Raw genomic sequence first — 17,103 nt, forward strand, 5'->3', positions numbered from 1 at the left:
AGAGAGTATTAAGCAACCACACTGCTCACCACAGCAACTGGGCTAATAGAGAGTAGCAGCTACTTAATAGCTCACCCCCCTGATTTAAGACAGAAAGAAAAACACTGTATGCAATTAAAATGGATGAGGAGAAGTACACTATAATAGGAAATAATGATTGATTTCAGAATTTGGCAAAACCAACAACCCTATTCAGTTCACACCATTAAGATCAATAAGGGCAGAGCTCGTCAAGAATTCAGTTTTATGCTGAATTTGAAAGGTGACAATGAGACAATTGCATTTCCACCAGACCTAGTCTGGCTCCTGGCTTTACCAGCAGTTAGAATAACCCTTCAGAAAAGCACCCATCCATAGGGATGGACCACTTGAAGCACACATCCAACGAGTTTACAGAGCTTGAACTCTCACAGAGGAGATTTCCCAATTCAGCAGTTTCCCCTCTCTTATAGGAGCTGAGACCTTCTGGAAGGTCTCTCAAAGCCCCGACTTGCTCCTACATTAATGGCTTGTGCCCTCACTCACACAGAGAGTGACCAGCTCCTTGGACACATCAGCTTTTGCATCACATTTTAGGGATGGCTCCTTCCAGCTCTTGCTCACTAGTGACCACCATCACCAGATGGCATGAGCTTGCTCTCTAAGCCAGATTCACTACTGAGGCGGGTCATGTCTCCAGCTTAACTGTCAAGATCTTGGCTCTCCTTGGGTCACGTCAAAGTAAGACCTTGTCATCCCAAGCCCTGCCTTCCAGGAAGAGCCGTTTCCAACCAGCCAAGTGGAGATCATTCTGCCTTTTACCAAGGCTCTTTGGATGAATCTGCAGCAGGTAACGCAGGAATGAAGCAAAACCAGAGAAGTGTCCTTTTAGATGGGTCTGGCTTCAACTGTGTGACCTCCAAGCTCCTTTCCCAGCCCCTCTGTGTGCCACACACCGACACCGTCCTTGGCATGTTACCAGCACAACGCCGATGTGTTTGACAACAGTTGGTAAAATGAGTCATTCTGCTTTGGATATTTTACCCATCCCTCTGGCTACAAATCACAAACATTTACCTGTTCCCTGTTAGAAATTAAGGTCACCAGATGGCATGATTTGTCTCTTGACAGTTCTGGTTTTTTTCCTTAAAGCATCTCGTTTTCAGCCGAGTTTGGACAGGGTAAGTAGAGCAGAACAACCCCGGGACATGGAGATTTGACTAAAACAAAGTGTGGAGCCCTCATTGGCCCCCAAGTGCTGCTCAGCTGCAGCCAGGACAGACAGACCATCAATGTATGGGACCTGCTCCTTTCCCAAGGAGTGAGTTTCCTGATATTGCACTGATTATCTAGATGGGACCCAGTTCAGATCCTCAATCACACATTGTCTTTCTATCGGCTTCAAAACACCCATTTTCAGTTCACCCACAGTTTTAAACAAAAGATCGTCAGCTCCTATCAAAACACCTGAGCTAATGATGGCCCCATCCCTGCCTGTGCATTTTCCTGCTGCCAGAAATAGCAATCCCTGCCCCTCTCCAACGCACACCCTTCTTGTCAAGCCGACCTGACAGCTCCCACGGGAGTAAGAGCTGAAGGATTTCCACAAGTTCTTCACTCCCCTGCATCCCTCTTCCACCTTGGCGTCTTTTACAGACCTGGAAACACGTACGTACTGCTGTAACAGCATTAAAAAACCATAATTATACATATACGTACATGTATATATAACTTTCTAGCACTCTTGAGCAGATAAAAATCTGAAACATCCCAGGTGGAAAAACTAGAGACGACATAAAAAATGCTGGCTGCATCTTCACTTTTACATCCGTCGCCACTCAGCTCAGGAGGTGTGAGGTGCAGGGGGGAGCACACTGTCCCCCACCACTGCCTGTGCCCTGAGGAGCTACAAATGACCTGCCCAAATCAGCCCCTGGAATCTGCCCCAGGGCCTCCCACACGGGTCACCCCATGACCACCTCACCCCAGCATCCTCATCCCCAGCCATCCCACCATCTCCCACAGCAGGGCCTGCCTCAGCACCCCTCAGACCCCATAAACACTCCCCCAGACCTCCCACATCCCCCCATGGTGCCCCACAGACCCCTTACACACTCCCAGACCTCCCACACACACACCAGTGCCCCACAGACACTCCCACATACCCCCATGGTGCCCCCCAGACCCCTTAAACACTCCCTCAGACCTCCACATCCCCCCCACAGTGCCCCACAGACACTCCCCCAGACGTCCCACATCTCCCCATGGTGACCCACAGACCCCACATCCCCCCCACAGTACCACACAGACCCCACAGACACTCCCCCAGACCTCCCACATCCCCCCATGGTGCCCCACACAACCCATAAACCCTCCCAGACCTCCTACACTCCCCACACAGTGCCCCACAGACCTCCCCCATCCGGCCCATAGACACCCCCCACCTCCCAGTGCTCCACAGACCCCATAGACCCCTCAGTTTTCCTACATCCCCCTGCGGTAGCCCATAGACCGCCCATAGACCTCCCATACACACCCCACAGATCCCACGCATCCACACACACCCCACGTCTTCCCCACACAGCCCATATATCCCCACCGACACCCCCACTCTCGCAGGCCCCGCCCCGGAACGCGAGGCCCGGCCGCCGTTTCCGTGGGGACGCCGTGGCGGAGGCGCACGGCGGGAGCCAAGATGGCGGCGCACACGCTACGAGGCCTGTGGCGGCCGCCGCTGGAGCTTCTCGCCGCCCGGTTCTCGCAGCGGGCCGCCGCCGGGACCGAATACCGGAGCGCCTACAGCCTGGACAAGCTGTACCCGCCGCGGAGGGACGGGGACAAGGAGGGCACCGCCAGCGCCCCGGTGAGTGGGGCCGGGGAGGATGGGGGGGGCAGGAAGACGAGCGAGGGGCGGGGCTTAGTGCGGGTGTGGGTTTTAGCACCTGAGTGACAGCTGGTGGGCTTGGTCAGTGGGCGGGGCTTAGCGCAATACGTTGTTGGAGTGGGCGGGGCTACTCATAGGGGCGGGGCTTAGCGCAATAGTATCCTGGTGGAGTGGGCGGGGCTTGGTCCACTAGGCTGTTATTGGGGTGGGCGGGGCTGACCACAAAGGGCGGGGCCAGGCAGCCGCCGGGACGGGACTGTCTCCCCGGGGGCGCTCGGGGTCCGTCCGAAGCCCCCGGGGGGGTGGCCCTGCCTCGCCCCAGCGCCTAACGCGGGCACCCCGCCGTGTTTTGCAGGAGGAGACGCAGCCGGGCGCCCTCGACATCCCCCTGGGTGAGTCTGTCTTCCCCCAAAACAGACCTGGGTCCCGATGCCTGGTTCCCACAGACCCCATAAACCCCCTCTCAGATCTCCCAAATCCACCACAGACCCCCCCCAAACCTCCCACATCCACCCTTAGAGACCCTATAAGCCCCCGCAGACCTCCCACATCCCTCCCAGACCGCATAAACCCCCCCCAGATCTCCCACATCCACCCCCACAGAGCCCATAAACCCCCCCAGATCTCCCACATCCACCCCCACAGAGCCCATAAACCCCCCCAGATCTCCCACATCCACCCCCACAGACCCCATAAACCCCTCCAGATCTCCCACATCCACCCCCACAGAGCCCATAAACCCCTCCACATCTCCCACATCCACCCCCACAGAGCCCATAAACCCCCCCAGATCTCCCACATCCACCCCAACAGACCCCATAAACCCCTCCAGATCTCCCACATCCACCCCCACAGAGCCCATAAACCCCTCCAGATCTCCCACATCCACCCCCACAGTCCCCATAAACCCCTCCAGACCTCCCACATCCGCTCCCACAGACCCCATAAACCCCCCCAGATCTCCCACATCCGCTCCCACAGACCCCATAAACCCCTCCAGATCTCCCACATCCACTCCCACAGACCCCATAAACCCCCCCAGACCTCCCACATCTCCCCCATAAACCCCTCCCAGACCCCCCCTGTGGTGCCACATAGACCTCATACACCTGGAGGTGGCTTAGGCTCCAGGCTTCAGAGCCTGGACTCAGCACACAAAGCAAAAGCAGTGCTGGGGCACAGGCATCCTTTGGGGCAACGTGCTGCAGCCTGGATCGTCCCCGATCACTGCAGAACTGTCCGTGGCCGTGTCCCCAGGTCAGCACGCTGCCCATCTTCTCTTCCAGCGCGCCTGACCGTGTCCTACTGCCGGAGCAGTGGCCCTGGGGGACAGAACGTCAATAAAGGTGAGAGAGAGAGACCTTGAATGGAAAATCCTAATATTAAAGTTGTTTCTTTAGACTTTGTGGTGCTTGGGAGCTTGAAATTCAAGAGCACTGCCTGGTGCTCATTTCTTATTGTCATGACCCTACATTTTAACAGAACTTCTAAGTCTTCACAATACTGGAGACCAGTGGTACCATATTGGCTTCTCCTAGAAACATTCCTACTGGGATTGTTGCTGCTACATGTGTCACACAAAACACCACTTCTGTCTAATCAATTTTGGTTAATCCAACATACACCAAGCCAAGTGGATTCTGAAACTTTACAGTGCAATAAATTCTCAGCTTAATTCAAATAAACTAAAAATAGTTCCTGTTTTGCTGTTGCTGATAAAAATAAGGTAGTTAGTGCCTGGCAATAGCAATAAATCTTGTAGTGTCTAGAAGGCAAATAAGATGATAGAGTATCCAGAAAAAATTAAAGAGTTTGTCTTGTAGAGTGGTATGTAAAAATACAGCAAGAAAAACATTGTGATCTTTCAGGAAATGAATACTGGAATCATCCTATGATCAAAGCCAGCAGTAAACAGACTAAATTATCTTGTAAGGCTTAGGAAGATGAGCCATTACATTGAAAAAATGCTCCTGTTTTTCCTTCCAGTGAATAGCAAGGCAGAAGTTCGGTTCCACCTGGCGTCAGCAGACTGGATTCCAGAAGCTACAAGGGAAAAAATGGCATCAATGGTAACTACCCTCCCCCTCCAGCCACGGGTTAAATGTCACACTTCCAGCCAGAACGTGACAAATCTAACGAGGTTTTGGTGATCACATCTCAGTTTTCCCTCTTCAGCACAGGAATAAGATAAACCGAGCTGGTGAGCTGATTGTGAACTCTGAAGAGAGTCGCTACCAAATGAGGAATCTGGCGATTTGTCTAGAAAAAATCAGAACCATGGTCACGGAGGCCACAGAGACACCAAAGGTGGTGTCTAAGGAGACTACACAGAAACTCATAGAGAGGTATCCTTATTGAAATGGCCTTTATGCGAAATGGATTCAGATTGTCACGTTCCATGATTTAGTTTCCAGCCTCTTTAAAATATCGTACTCAATTGGATTTCCTTTTTTAAAAATAAAATAATCACTGGTCCATTAGATCTTAACTGCTTTCCTGGGTACCATCCCAAGAACAAGGACTGTTTGTTTTGTTTGTGGACATTTGCCAGCTCATCGAATCTACATTATAACTGTGCTCAAAGTTGAATAGTTAAATGTTTTATTTGTACACTAAAGGATCTTCTCATTTTGTTTTAGGGTGGAAAAAATGAACCGTGAACGACTACGACAGAAAAAGATGCACTCAAGTCTAAAACAGAGCAGGAAAGCAGACTTTGACTGAGAACAGCAGAGATCGAAGTCCTTGACGTACCTGTCTTTTTAAAGAAATGGCATTGGCAGCTGTAGGTGATGCTAAACTCATGAGCTGTATTGAATAAAAATGGTCTGAAAGTGTAAATAAAAATATTTAACATTTCCTTTTGAACATAGTGATATACTGTGACAGCCTGTCAATCATTTTGCAGAAAAATTACTGTTCGTGTTTGAGAGAAACTAAAAATTCAGATTTTTTTGTCAGCTGCTTTTTTTTTATTATTACTCTTTGTTCCCTTCATCCAACCCCTCTGCTCTGTGAGAGCACCCTCTGCTGCTGATCACATAGGCAGCAGTAGATTTGGGGGGGGAAGAAAGGGAAGAGTAAAAGCAGTCTAATTGCATATCTAAATAGCAAAGAGATTATTCACCATTTCAAGCAAATGGTTTTCTCAAATTTCAGTTTTGGGCGTATTTTTTTTTTTCCTAACCAAAAAAGAGAGCATGTCAATTTGTTAAATTAACCTAAAGCCATGGCAGGAATTTGGCAGGAGGCAGTTGCTCCCTGTTCAGAAACCACCCTGTAAGTACAGGAGCCTTCTGGCCCTCGAGGTGGAACCAAAAAAACCTCAGCTGAGTCTTACAGGCTTCAGGAGCTGCTCCCCAGTGGACCTCAAAGATAGTGAAATTACACTTTTTTCATGTTTTTACAAGGCCCCAGTGGCCTAATGGATAAGGCACTGGCCTTCTAAGTCAGGGATTGTGGGTTCGAGTCCCACCTGGGGTGAGGAGAGGTGGTCCTGTTTTAAGAACAAAACCCAAATAAGAGGGCAAGGTGTTTTTCTGCTGCTCCCTGGGTTTTCACCAGGGCACAGTGAGATGTGTGGGCTCTGATGCTCCCACCTCTCCTGCCTGGTCCCGCCTGGGAAGGGGAGCTTTTGAGTTCTGCCCTTACCCGCTCCAGCATTTACATCAGCAAAATGCAGAGAGCTCAAATCCCACCTCCTCCCCAAAATGAGCTGCCCGGGGGATGCAGGAGCAACACCGAGGCACCCTGGGGCCAGGCTGGCCGCCTCCACCTCTGTGTGAGGGCAGCAAAAATAAACTAAAACCTGCCTAAAGCTTCCCTGCAGGGGAAGGGGGTGACTGCCAGCCCCCCCCCTTCCCACAGGCAAAGGTGTCCATTACAAGCAAAGGGGGGTGTCGCTGCTTTGGGCATATTTCTGACACTGAAAGTCATCACACGAACAGCAGTTGGGACAGCAACAGCCTCTGCCAAGACCCCTGTGACCAGGAGACCTCCCTGCCATGTACCACCCTGCTGCTGGGGTCTCCCTCCCCTCATTTTACGGTAAGATTTCCAAGATTTAGCTTAAAGCCTTGGAGACACTAAGGTTCAGAGGAGATGAGCACTTCAGGGATCAAAAAACCTATTCCAAGATCCATTCGGTAAAACCAAGAAACCCCCATCTCACCTGTCCTCAGGCTGCCGGGAGCCTGGGGACGAGGGTGCCTGGGGGGGTCTCGCCCATCACCCCAGCGCAAAGCCCACCCCCCCACCACCACCCCTGAGCTGGGAGAGGCAGCGCGGATGCCCGGAGCAGAAAAGAGTCACCCCAGATGGGACTCGAACCCACAATCCCTGGCTTAGGAGGCCAGTGCCTTATCCATTAGGCCACTGGGGCTCCGCAAGGATGTATTTTTTGGTGCCTTAACTTAACTCTCTAATGGCCGGAGAGGAGCGCGACCGCGGCGTAACGGGACGGGGGGGGGTCCCCCGCAGCCCATGGGGGTCCTGAATGTCCCCGAGAGGGAGGGGTGACACCCCCCCGAGCCACGCAGCTCCCCTCCCGCCATCGCCCGGTAAAACCGCCGGTCCCCGGTGCAAAGCGCCGCCGCCCCGAGCGAGGGTCTGTTCGCTCCGGACACCCCCACCCGGGACACAACGCGGAGGGGGGGGGGCGGGGACAAGGCTCTCGCGCGGCCCCAGTGGCCTAATGGATAAGGCACTGGCCTCCTAAGCCAGGGACTGTGGGTTCGAGTCCCACCTGGGGTAGCAGCCGCTTTTTTCAAGCCCCCCCACCCCGCACCCACAGACCCCTGTGCCTCCCCCCCAGCCCCTCACCGGGCACCCCCTGCAGCGGTGAAAAGTCCCGTCCCGGGACGGCCTTCACCCTTTCACCCCCCGCCCCCCCCACGCTAAAGGGCCGCAGCTGGGGCTCAGCCCGGCTCCGATTCACCTCCACCCCAGTGAAGACACAGCGGGGCCACGAATCGCCCCAGGAGCTCCCCCCCCGTGAAGATCCTACCCCAAATCTGGCCCCACAGCAGGGGCGCGTCCCCTCGGGGTTTTGCCCCACTTACCCCGCGGGGGGGGGGGTCGATCGCCATCACCCCCCCCCACCCGCGACAGGAAATTAAACGATTGGAGGATCTCACGTGGTTTTAAAACAACCACGAAGGGACTCGAACCCTCAATCTTCTGATCCGAAGTCAGACGCCTTATCCATTAGGCCACGTGGTCCCCCATAACTCCATTTGGGGGACAGTGCCAGAGAGCGGGGGGGGCTCCATGGGTGTTCCTGACACCCCCTGTGCATTGCCCCCATGCTCCCATCTCCCCTGGCATCGCTGCTGTTCCTTCCAGCACAACACTGGTGACAGGGGCGAGCGGGTGAGGGTCCCTCCCTGCCATGGGACCCCGTGTGCCAGCAGGTCACTGTAGGACACCCCCCCCCCTCCAGCCTCAGTTTACCTCATACGTGCTGGTGGAGACTGTGCCCCGCAGGAATCCTGAGGGCTGGAGCAGCGACACTCCCCACCTCCTGCCGGCTTTGCTGCTCGAGCAGCAGCTCAGAACACAAATGCAACCCAAAATGCAAAGAGCAGACACCACCCAGGAGACACCTGCAATTTACTCCCCAACACAGAGCAGCTGGGGTCACCCTCCAGCTGCTGGAGGAACCTAAGTCCAGGCTGTCCCAGACTGAAAGAGTTGGGGTTCTTCAGCCTGGAGAAGAGAAGGCTCCAGCAAGACCTTAAAATGGCCTTTATGTACCTAACCAGGGCCTACAGGAAAGCTGGGGAGGGACTTTCTAGAAGGACATGTAGCGATAGGACGAGAGGTAATGGCTTCAAACTGAAAGAGGGGAGATTTAGATGAGATCTCAGGAAGAAATTTTTCTTTGTGAGGGTGGTGAGAGCCTGGCCCAGGTTGCCCAAAGAAGTTGTGGCTGCCCCATCCCTGGAGGGCTTCAAGACCAGGTTGGATGGGGCTTTGAGCAAGCTGGTCTGGTGGGAGGTGACCCTGCCCATGGCAGGGGGTTGGAACAAGATGATCTTTGAGGTGCCTTCCAACCTGAACCATTCTATGATTCCCTGCCACAGCCCCACGGAAAAGCAAAGCCAAGGCTGAAGGCTGTCACAACCAGCCAAGGCTGTGTATGAGCCTTAAGCGGGAGAGAAGGAGTGTTTGACTGCCACGGTCAGGCATTGCTGGAGAAGGAAGAAGGATGGGGACAGCCAGGTCCCTGGAGACAACTTGTCCTTTCCTGTGACAGCATTCAGTGTGATGGCCGCAGCGTCAATGAGCCGCCAGTGATGGCCACACTTTCAACCACAGCCCTGAAGCTGGTCTCCCAAAGAGGTGGAAGTTGACTGGTCCCAGGTAATACCCAGGGGGCACCCCTTTGGCCCTTTCCCCGGCCCCCAGAGCGGGCAGGGTTTGCTGAGCAGCACAGGGACCTGCAGCTCGGCTGCATGGGGCTGCCAGCGTCCACGGCTTCAGCAGGTTTGCTGTTTTCCGGGCAGGAGAGTCATTTCCTCCCACACCTAACAGAGAAAAACTACTTAGAAAGAAACTTCACTTTAGGTTTTACTAGTGTGATATCACCCTGACCACAGCTGCCTTTTAAAATCCATTAACTCCATAGGAAAAAGACCCTCCAAGCAGCATTTTAATGCAACAAACCCACGAGGGCATCACCCCGAAGGCACTTACGTGGAGGACTCTGACCCCGGGGCAGCACAGCCAAACTGCGCGACCCCAACGAGCAGCCCCACGTGGAGATGTGGTTTCTGGCGGAGGAGTAAAGCTTTCTTCCCGTTAGAGCCTGGTCTGCTCCGGGAAGAGGGTTTCATGACACCTGCAAGGTAGTCGTCCCCCCAGCATCAATCGGCTTTTTATTGGGGGTCAGACGCAGCTGATGATACCGGGAGCAGCCGGAGGGTATAAAAACGCAGCTAAAATTCCCTGCTCGGCCCTGACCCAACACAGACCCAGCTCTGCCCGGATAAGGCTAAATAAACAGCTTTACCTGCTCCGCTTTTGCACCTTCTGGGGCACCTCGAAAGATGCCTGTGCCCCAGCCAGAACCATCCTTTCATTAACACCCCTCCAACACCCACCATTCCGTTAACGGGTCCCAAAGCAAAAGCTGGTTGTCATTCCCTCAGTAACAGCCTCACCTGAGCACTCGGCACATGGGACCACACCACCGGCCGGATAAAGCATCTGCCTTCGCACCGAAGCCTGGGATGGTTTGTAGCTGCTCCTCGTTGCTTCCTTTTCCATGAGATCCAAATTGGGATGGCTGGCCGGGAGCAGAGAACTACATTGTTCCAAGATGTTATGGTCTGAGGAAGCCAATACAATTTATTGTCGTTTAGCCAATTATTCTGTCATCCGATGACCCCTCCCCACCCAGGAAGGATCTCGCTGCTCCTCATCCGTGCAGACGGTGAGCTCAAAAACACTGAGACCTTGAATCCCACGTAGCACAGCTGGCTATAAAGTAAACATTTTCACAAATTCCGACACTTGAGTCTTCTAAAAGTGCAGTTTTTCCAAGCATTGGAAGATTAATTAGTCCCATGTGGCTCAAACCAGGACAGGAGAGCATCGTGCACCACAAATGTTGGCACAGCGAGAGCACCCAGAGCTGCCGTGGGGATGTCACTGCCCCGAAACGCCCGTCGTGACCCACCCCGACCTCCTCTTCAGTCTCCCCCTCTGCGAGCCCTGGCTCCAGTGGCTGCGCTCACCCACACACACTCAGCAGCGCCGGTTTATTCCCCCTTCTGGGTTTTCCTGGTGCCTTAATCTCCTAAATTGACATCTGCCACCGGGGATGGGGAATGTCTTCCCACCAAGCGGCCAAAGCCAGCGCCCGCCAGGCAGCAGGAGCAGGAGGAGGCCCGGCAGCGCTGCGCGGGGCTGGCGGCACTAAAACTGGGAGAAAGAGCAGGAAAAACGGGGTTGGCGCCACCAAAAAGGGGAGCTGCTCACCCCAGATGGGACTCGAACCCACAATCCCTGGCTTAGGAGGCCAGTGCCTTATCCATTAGGCCACTGGGGCTGCGCAGGGCGCGCGCCCCGGCCCGCGGGAACGGCCGCGACCCCGCGCCGCGCCGGTGCGTGGGACCCGGGCGGGACCGGCCCCGGGGCCGCAGAGGCGGGGGGAGAGGAGGTGTCCGGGCTGCACCGGGAACGGGGAGCGAGGAGAGGAGAAGGGAGACGTGGGAAAAGCTGGAAGCGGGTTTAAAAGTGGGGGGCGGAAAAGGTCCGACCACGAAGGGACTCGAACCCTCAATCTTCTGATCCGAAGTCAGACGCCTTATCCATTAGGCCACGCGGTCGCCGGAGAAATCGGACCCACCCCCACCCCCCAACCCCCGGCGATGCTGCCAACCCCCAGCATCATAGAATCATCCAGGTTGGAAGACACCCTTGGGATCATCGAGTCCAACCATCTACCCTACTCTACAAAGTTCTCCCCTATACCATATCCCCCAACACCACATCTAAACGTCTCTTAAACACACCCAGGGATGGTGACTCAACCCCCTCCCTGGGCAGCCTGTTCCAATGCCCGACCACTCTTTCTGTGAAAAATTCTTTCCTGATGTTCAGTCTAAACCTACCCTGTTGGAGCTTGAAGCCATTCCCTCTTGTTCTGTCATTAATTACCTGTGCGAAGAGACCAGCACCAACCTCTCTACAGTGTCCTTTCAAGTAGTTGTACAGAGTGATGAGGTCTCCCCTCAGCCTCCTCTTCCTCATACTAAACAGTCCCATCAAGCCCACCCTCCCCCTGGGTCCCACCGGGGTCCGCGGGCGGTGCTGGGGGTGGACCCTCCGCAGCCAGACCCAGCGTGGGACCCACCGGCTGCCATCGCCGCTGGAGCGGGGGGACAGTCCCGCAGCCAGGGCTGGGGGCTTCGCGGGGGAGAGGCAGAAGCGGGGTGCTGCATGGGTGCATCCTGCTCATGCTTGGGAAAACCGCACTTTCAGAAGACTCTGGTCTCTGCGTTGGTGACAATATTTACTTTACAGCTCCCCCCCCAGCTCTGGGGGGTGCGTTCCAAGGTCTGGGTGTTTTCCAGCTCCCCAGGTGTGGGGACGAGGAGGAGCGAGACCCGGGCACTTGCCCTGAGCTGCCAACAGGGTTATTTCATACCATGAACGTCACGTTCAATATAAATTAGAAAGTTTACTGAGAAGTTTTCTCTCTCCCTTGATGGCTGCCATCCTGAGAACTCCTTGTCCTGGTGCTGGAGCCCTGAGCCCTTCCCGTCCTCCCGAAGCCACAGCGCTCGCAGTGTCCCACATTGGCTGTCCCCGCTGGGAGTGCACGGCCTCCTGCTGATGGAATGGGCTCAGGATAATCCTTGTGTATTTTATATTGGTATCGGGATCAATATTGGTTCTTCAGTGTTACTAATGTTAATTATTTAGTCACAGCTTCCTACTGATGGAACGGCCTGAGGATAATCCCTGTGCATTTTATATTGGTACTGGGATCAATACTGGTTCTTTAGTATTATTAATTATGTCAATTATCTAGTCTTATTCTATTAAATCTGTTAAATCTAAATTCCCCTTCCCAGGTGGGGAGGGATCATCGGGTGACAGAATACTTGTCTAAATGACAGTAAATTGTTGTGGGTTTCTCAAACCATAACCGTGCAGTGTGGGCTCTCGCTGAGCATCTAAGTCATCCCATCGCCTCGCTCAGCCTGGTCCAGCTTCCCTCCCGCCTCTGTCCCCTGCGGTGAGCTGCTGCAGGAAGGATGTGCTGCAGAGCGTGCAGTGGAACCGAGGACCTTGCTGTGACAGGACACGGTGGTCACCAAAAGTCTGCAGAGCAACAGGGCGGATTCGCAGCTCCCACATATTCACGTCCCACCAGCTGCTGGCAGATGTAGGGGATTGCTGGAGGCCAAGTCACCTCTAGAGCCCCATTCGGGGGGCTCAACATTGTCCCACCTCTAGTGACACTGTCACCCGCCAGCATAAGCTCCTACAACCAACACAACCCTCAAGCCCCAGCAGAGAGGTCACCCCTACTTCTCCTCGTGCCCCTAATATCTGTTTCAAACCCTGTCTCATGGCCCATACGCTTCCCACCTCCTACCTCAGACACAACCAGAGGCCGCAGTAATAAAGGGCCATCTGTGATGTCCCAGCGGGACAGGACTTTCCAAGCACACAAGAATTGGAGCCGCTGCCCCACAAAGGAACCATCACTTCGAGCACCTGGAGGTATCACTGCAATCACAGCAGAAAAAAAAAAGGCAGTGATGAAGAGGAGGGTGGCTGAATGAAAGACGAACAGAGGTGTAAAAAATAAATCTCTGAGCCTTTCATCTTAACTGTGGGGACTTGGAGAAGAACCTTGAGAGCACGGGAGAACAGCAAGGAGGCAGAAACAGAAAATGTGTGAAAGGCTGGGTGCTTTGGGAAATGAGGACACGCTGACACCCCCAGCCTGGGCTGCGGTGGAGCAGGACAGGGCTCGAAGGAGAGCAGCCTCTCCTCCGCCTCCCCGGCTCCCCTCCCGTCACACAAGCACTAATTCCTATTCCATTTTAGTGGGGTTGCAGCAGACTCTCAGCCCTCTAAATGAGACAAGATTTGTTTCTGAGTGGCTCTGGCTCCTCGCCTTTTCTTCGTGGAGATTGGCCCTTTCTTTTCCTCTCCCTCAAATTGTTGGGTTTTTTTTTTAATGACCTTATTTTTTCCTTTACCACAACTAAAGGCTGCTCCCAAGAGCCAGCTGAGTGCATCAAACCATTAGCAAATTCTTCCTTCCAATGCAAATAAATACATAAAAAGTCTAGCTTCTGTTTACAAAATATCCATCCCTCATTAATAAATATCAAATCAACTTCTACATAAGAAATGACGCGTCCTGGAACTGTTCATAAGACACACGGTACCATTTGCCTCCTTATTTGGAAGCAGGAGACGATGCAGCGAGCTTTTGTAGCTATCCTCACCTTTGCTCTCGGGGCAGGTAAGTCCAGGAGGAATAGAAGAGCTTTAAGGAATTCTGTTCTCATCCACCTGAGAAGGGATTCACCTGCGTTAAGGATGTTTTGCACATCCACCACTCCACACGCTTTCTCTTTCGATGCATCTCTCTCCCATGGGTTGAGATCTCACCCGATCCTTTTCTGATTCCAGTGGATTTATTTTTTTTATTTTTTTTTTTTCTAGCAGGGGCCACCCCGAGGCACATCTGCACCTACTACGATGTTGTCGAGCACCTGAACGTCTCCTCTCACAGCAAGCTGCACGCACACATACTGCCCAAGACAAACCTGAAGGAGCCTCTGGAAGTGAAGATGGATTTTATGCTGGTGGCCATTCTCTCTGTGGTAAGGACACAAAACTCCTCTCGAGTCGTTATAAAAGAAAACTGGGCAATTGTTAGGTTGGGATCTGAGCCTTCTGCCAGGCAGGGCTGGGCCAGCAAGGCCACGGGGACGAGAACCAGCCCCTTCTGCTTCTCCAGCTTTCTGCTGCTTGAAAACATTTTTGGATGATCTGGAGTATTTTCTCCCACCTACTTCCAGGAAAAAGTTCAGAGGCAGGTTTGGACAAACAGCCTGCTTTATAGCGGGCTCTAAAAACACCCCTGAGGAGCACCGGAGCTGAGCAATGCATTTGCAGGGCACTGGCATGTAAATGTTAACAATAATCTATTTTTTTTTCCAAACCATTGGACCGTATGCTCCCACTTTTCTTTTCAGCTGAAGGACCAAGATCCTTGGGCTCTCCTCCTGCATTTCTGCAACCTGTGCTGTCCACTGCAAGAGCAGCAGGGGATAGCTGCTGGGCTCTGCATTGGATGGACCTCAGAAAATCAGCTAAACACCTTCCCTTTTGTTTCTCCAGATCGAAAAACTCCAGACGGTCACTTTTTACTTCGTGCTGAACCTGGTAGGTCCCTCGAGAGCGTTTCTCCCCTGTGATGCCCAGCACGATGGCTGGGGCTGAGCCTGGCACTCATCTCTCTCCTGCAACTTCTTCCGCCAGGAGTGGAAAAACACTTTAGTGACCTGGGACCCGCAGGATTTCTGTAACATTTCCAGAATCATTCTGCCCACGAATACGTATTGGTCTCCCCCCGTCTTCATATTAGAGCGGTAGGTTCCCCTTTCATTTTTATCTACTGGCTTAAGAAAAACACGATGGATGCAAGCTGTCGGTATTGGTGTAGGAAATGGGATAAACCCATATGGTTAAAAGTCATTCCCATGAGCTCTCTGTAACCAAGAACCTTGTAATTTAGATTAACGGCGACCGCAGTTTATCCAAAGCACTTTGTGGCTCTGTAATACTGAAACATCTCCAGGAACGTCCCACCTGGGCTGTAGCTGAAGCTGAGGGAGCGGCAGAGACCAGCAATGCCGTGGAATGGAATGACCCTTGGTGGTTTGTTGTAAGATGCAGGACAGAGCCCTGTGGGTCTGACAGAGGGACGGGCGCCACCGCTGGCTCTTTGGGGGGGGGGGGGGGGGGGGGGAAGGCAGCTCTGCAGCACAACAGACCCAGAAATGAGCCCCTACCCCAGCTGAGAGGGGGAAGCAGAGGGGAGAGGAGCAGGAGCTTCCTCAGGAGGTGCAGAGCTCCTACAAACCTTAGCCCAGAGGCTCCCACCAGCCCTTCTTCAAGCCCCAGGTTTCCTCCCCTCACTGCCACTTCCCCAGGCTGGGTGACAGTGCAGAGCCCCCCCCCGAAAGGACGCTTACAGCCCGGGCTGTTGTGGGACTGAGGAACACTGCAGCATCATGGAGCTCGGTCACTCTCCGCTCTTGTTTCCCCCAGAGTGAACGGGCAAAACTCGAACCTGGATTATATGGTCGTGATGCACAACGGCAGCTTCAACTCCACCCAGCCCTTCCAGGTCACCTTAACGTGCAGCTTGATGATCCTCAAGTTTCCCTTTGACACCCAGATATGCAATTTGACCGTAGCTTCATACCTCTACCCAGGTACAGCAGGAAGCTGAGTTTTACCACAGCTGGGCTAAATTTGCAGAAGGAGGAATAGATGAGATGGACCCCGGCTAACTCCTGGGTTCCCTTATAGCAGCACCACACACTCACGCTGGGTTAGCAGGGTTGAGGTCAAGCAACACCAGGGAAAAATGAGCTAAAAACACTGTGATTCTGTTTTGGCATGTTTCCCAGCAATGTCTCTGGAAGCATCCGGATGTTCTGTGGCAAGTCCCCCCGGGGACTGTTCTCTACAAGCCAAGAGACTTGGAGGCTTCCTGCGACAAGGCTACTTGGTCCCATACAATTTTGCAGGACTGATCTTTAAACATACCCTGAAGGCCATGGAAACGAAAGGGAATTAAGGACAGTTTCAGGGATCCAAACTGCAATCAGAGTTCATACCAACAGGAAGGGTGGAAAAATGAGTAGAGGTGACACGAAACCCTCCAGCTCCCACCCACAAAGGACAACTGTCCTAATTCACCATAGATTTCCCCCTCTGATCCACGTTCCCAGAGGCCCAGCCAAGCCTCTAGACCCAAGTCCCTTTTAATTTCTCCCTGATGGGCTAAGAAACCCCAGCAGTGCGAGAAACGTTGCCTTTCCCCATCTGCACGCACCCCTGGTTGGGAGAGAAAATAGCTGACCTGTAATAAATACCTAAATTCTGTGACTTCTCTCCTCCTCTGCATCCTGCCCAAGCAGTAACAGACCTTGTCATGAAGACACGACGGTCACCAGCTGAGATGATGAAAGACAGCCAGAGTTACTTCCTAACTGACGGAGAGTGGAAGTTCACCAACCTGAGCATCATTGAATACATGGAACAGCTGGACAACGAACAATTTTCTATGATCACCTACGTGGTATGAAACAAGACGATTTTCTACATTAGGAAACAAGCGTTCACCCAACACAGTAACTTATCTTCTGCTCACCTAAATGTTGTCCATCTTTAACAGATTTCCATGGAGAGACGACCCACTCTGTATATTTTGAACCTGATCCTCCCGACGTGCGCCCTGTATCTGCTGGATATGGCTGTGCTGTTCGGACCCAGCTCTCTCGAGGAGAAAATCAGTTTCCAGATCGCCATCATCCTCGGCAGCTCCATGTTAGCCGTGATTCTCAACAACATCCTGCCAACTTCCTCCAACAAACCACCTGTGATAGGTACCCACCTTTATTGAGTAAAAACTAACTGATTTTTACACAGGTACCAACCCTAAGGAAGGTCTTTGGGGCATTGAGGGACAC

General features: G+C 53.2%; 1 protein-coding gene and 6 non-coding genes across 7 annotated transcripts; 3 read left to right on the forward strand and 4 right to left on the reverse strand.

The window, feature by feature from the left end:
* Positions 1–2,652: 2,652 nt before the first annotated feature.
* On the forward strand, positions 2,653–5,822 carry MRPL58 (mitochondrial ribosomal protein L58). The gene is made up of 6 exons (XM_074160229.1): positions 2,653–2,842; positions 3,219–3,255; positions 4,150–4,209; positions 4,850–4,932; positions 5,039–5,208; positions 5,503–5,822. The coding sequence occupies exons 1-6, from the start codon at positions 2,675–2,677 to the stop codon at positions 5,585–5,587; spliced, it is 603 nt and encodes a 200-aa protein (XP_074016330.1). The 5' UTR covers positions 2,653–2,674; the 3' UTR covers positions 5,588–5,822.
* Positions 5,823–6,273: 451 nt separating this feature from the next.
* Positions 6,274–6,346, forward strand: TRNAR-UCU (transfer RNA arginine (anticodon UCU)). The gene has a single exon. It is a non-coding gene; the product is annotated as a tRNA-Arg (tRNA).
* Positions 6,347–7,171: 825 nt separating this feature from the next.
* Positions 7,172–7,244, reverse strand: TRNAR-CCU (transfer RNA arginine (anticodon CCU)). The gene has a single exon. It is a non-coding gene; the product is annotated as a tRNA-Arg (tRNA).
* Positions 7,245–7,542: 298 nt separating this feature from the next.
* On the forward strand, positions 7,543–7,615 carry TRNAR-CCU (transfer RNA arginine (anticodon CCU)). Its single transcript has one exon. It is a non-coding gene; the product is annotated as a tRNA-Arg (tRNA).
* Positions 7,616–8,010: 395 nt separating this feature from the next.
* TRNAR-UCG (transfer RNA arginine (anticodon UCG)) lies at positions 8,011–8,083 on the reverse strand. The gene has a single exon. It is a non-coding gene; the product is annotated as a tRNA-Arg (tRNA).
* A 2,760-nt stretch (positions 8,084–10,843) lies between these two features.
* TRNAR-CCU (transfer RNA arginine (anticodon CCU)) lies at positions 10,844–10,916 on the reverse strand. Its single transcript has one exon. It is a non-coding gene; the product is annotated as a tRNA-Arg (tRNA).
* A 207-nt stretch (positions 10,917–11,123) lies between these two features.
* Positions 11,124–11,196, reverse strand: TRNAR-UCG (transfer RNA arginine (anticodon UCG)). Its single transcript has one exon. It is a non-coding gene; the product is annotated as a tRNA-Arg (tRNA).
* Positions 11,197–17,103: the final 5,907 nt, after the last annotated feature.

The sequence above is a fragment of the Numenius arquata genome, chromosome 17, assembly GCF_964106895.1.
Source record: "Numenius arquata chromosome 17, bNumArq3.hap1.1, whole genome shotgun sequence".
Taxonomy (NCBI): Eukaryota; Metazoa; Chordata; class Aves; order Charadriiformes; family Scolopacidae; genus Numenius; species Numenius arquata.

Bases quoted from the DNA above. Each gene is read 5' to 3' on its own strand.
- MRPL58 (XM_074160229.1), top strand. From the start codon at position 2,675: ATGGCGGCGCACACGCTACGAGGCCTGTGGCGGCCGCCGCTGGAGCTT. The intron at 2,843-3,218 runs GTGAGTGGGGCC...CGTGTTTTGCAG, and splicing joins AGGGCACCGCCAGCGCCCCG to GAGGAGACGCAGCCGGGCGC. The intron at 4,933-5,038 runs GTAACTACCCTC...TTCCCTCTTCAG, and splicing joins GGGAAAAAATGGCATCAATG to CACAGGAATAAGATAAACCG.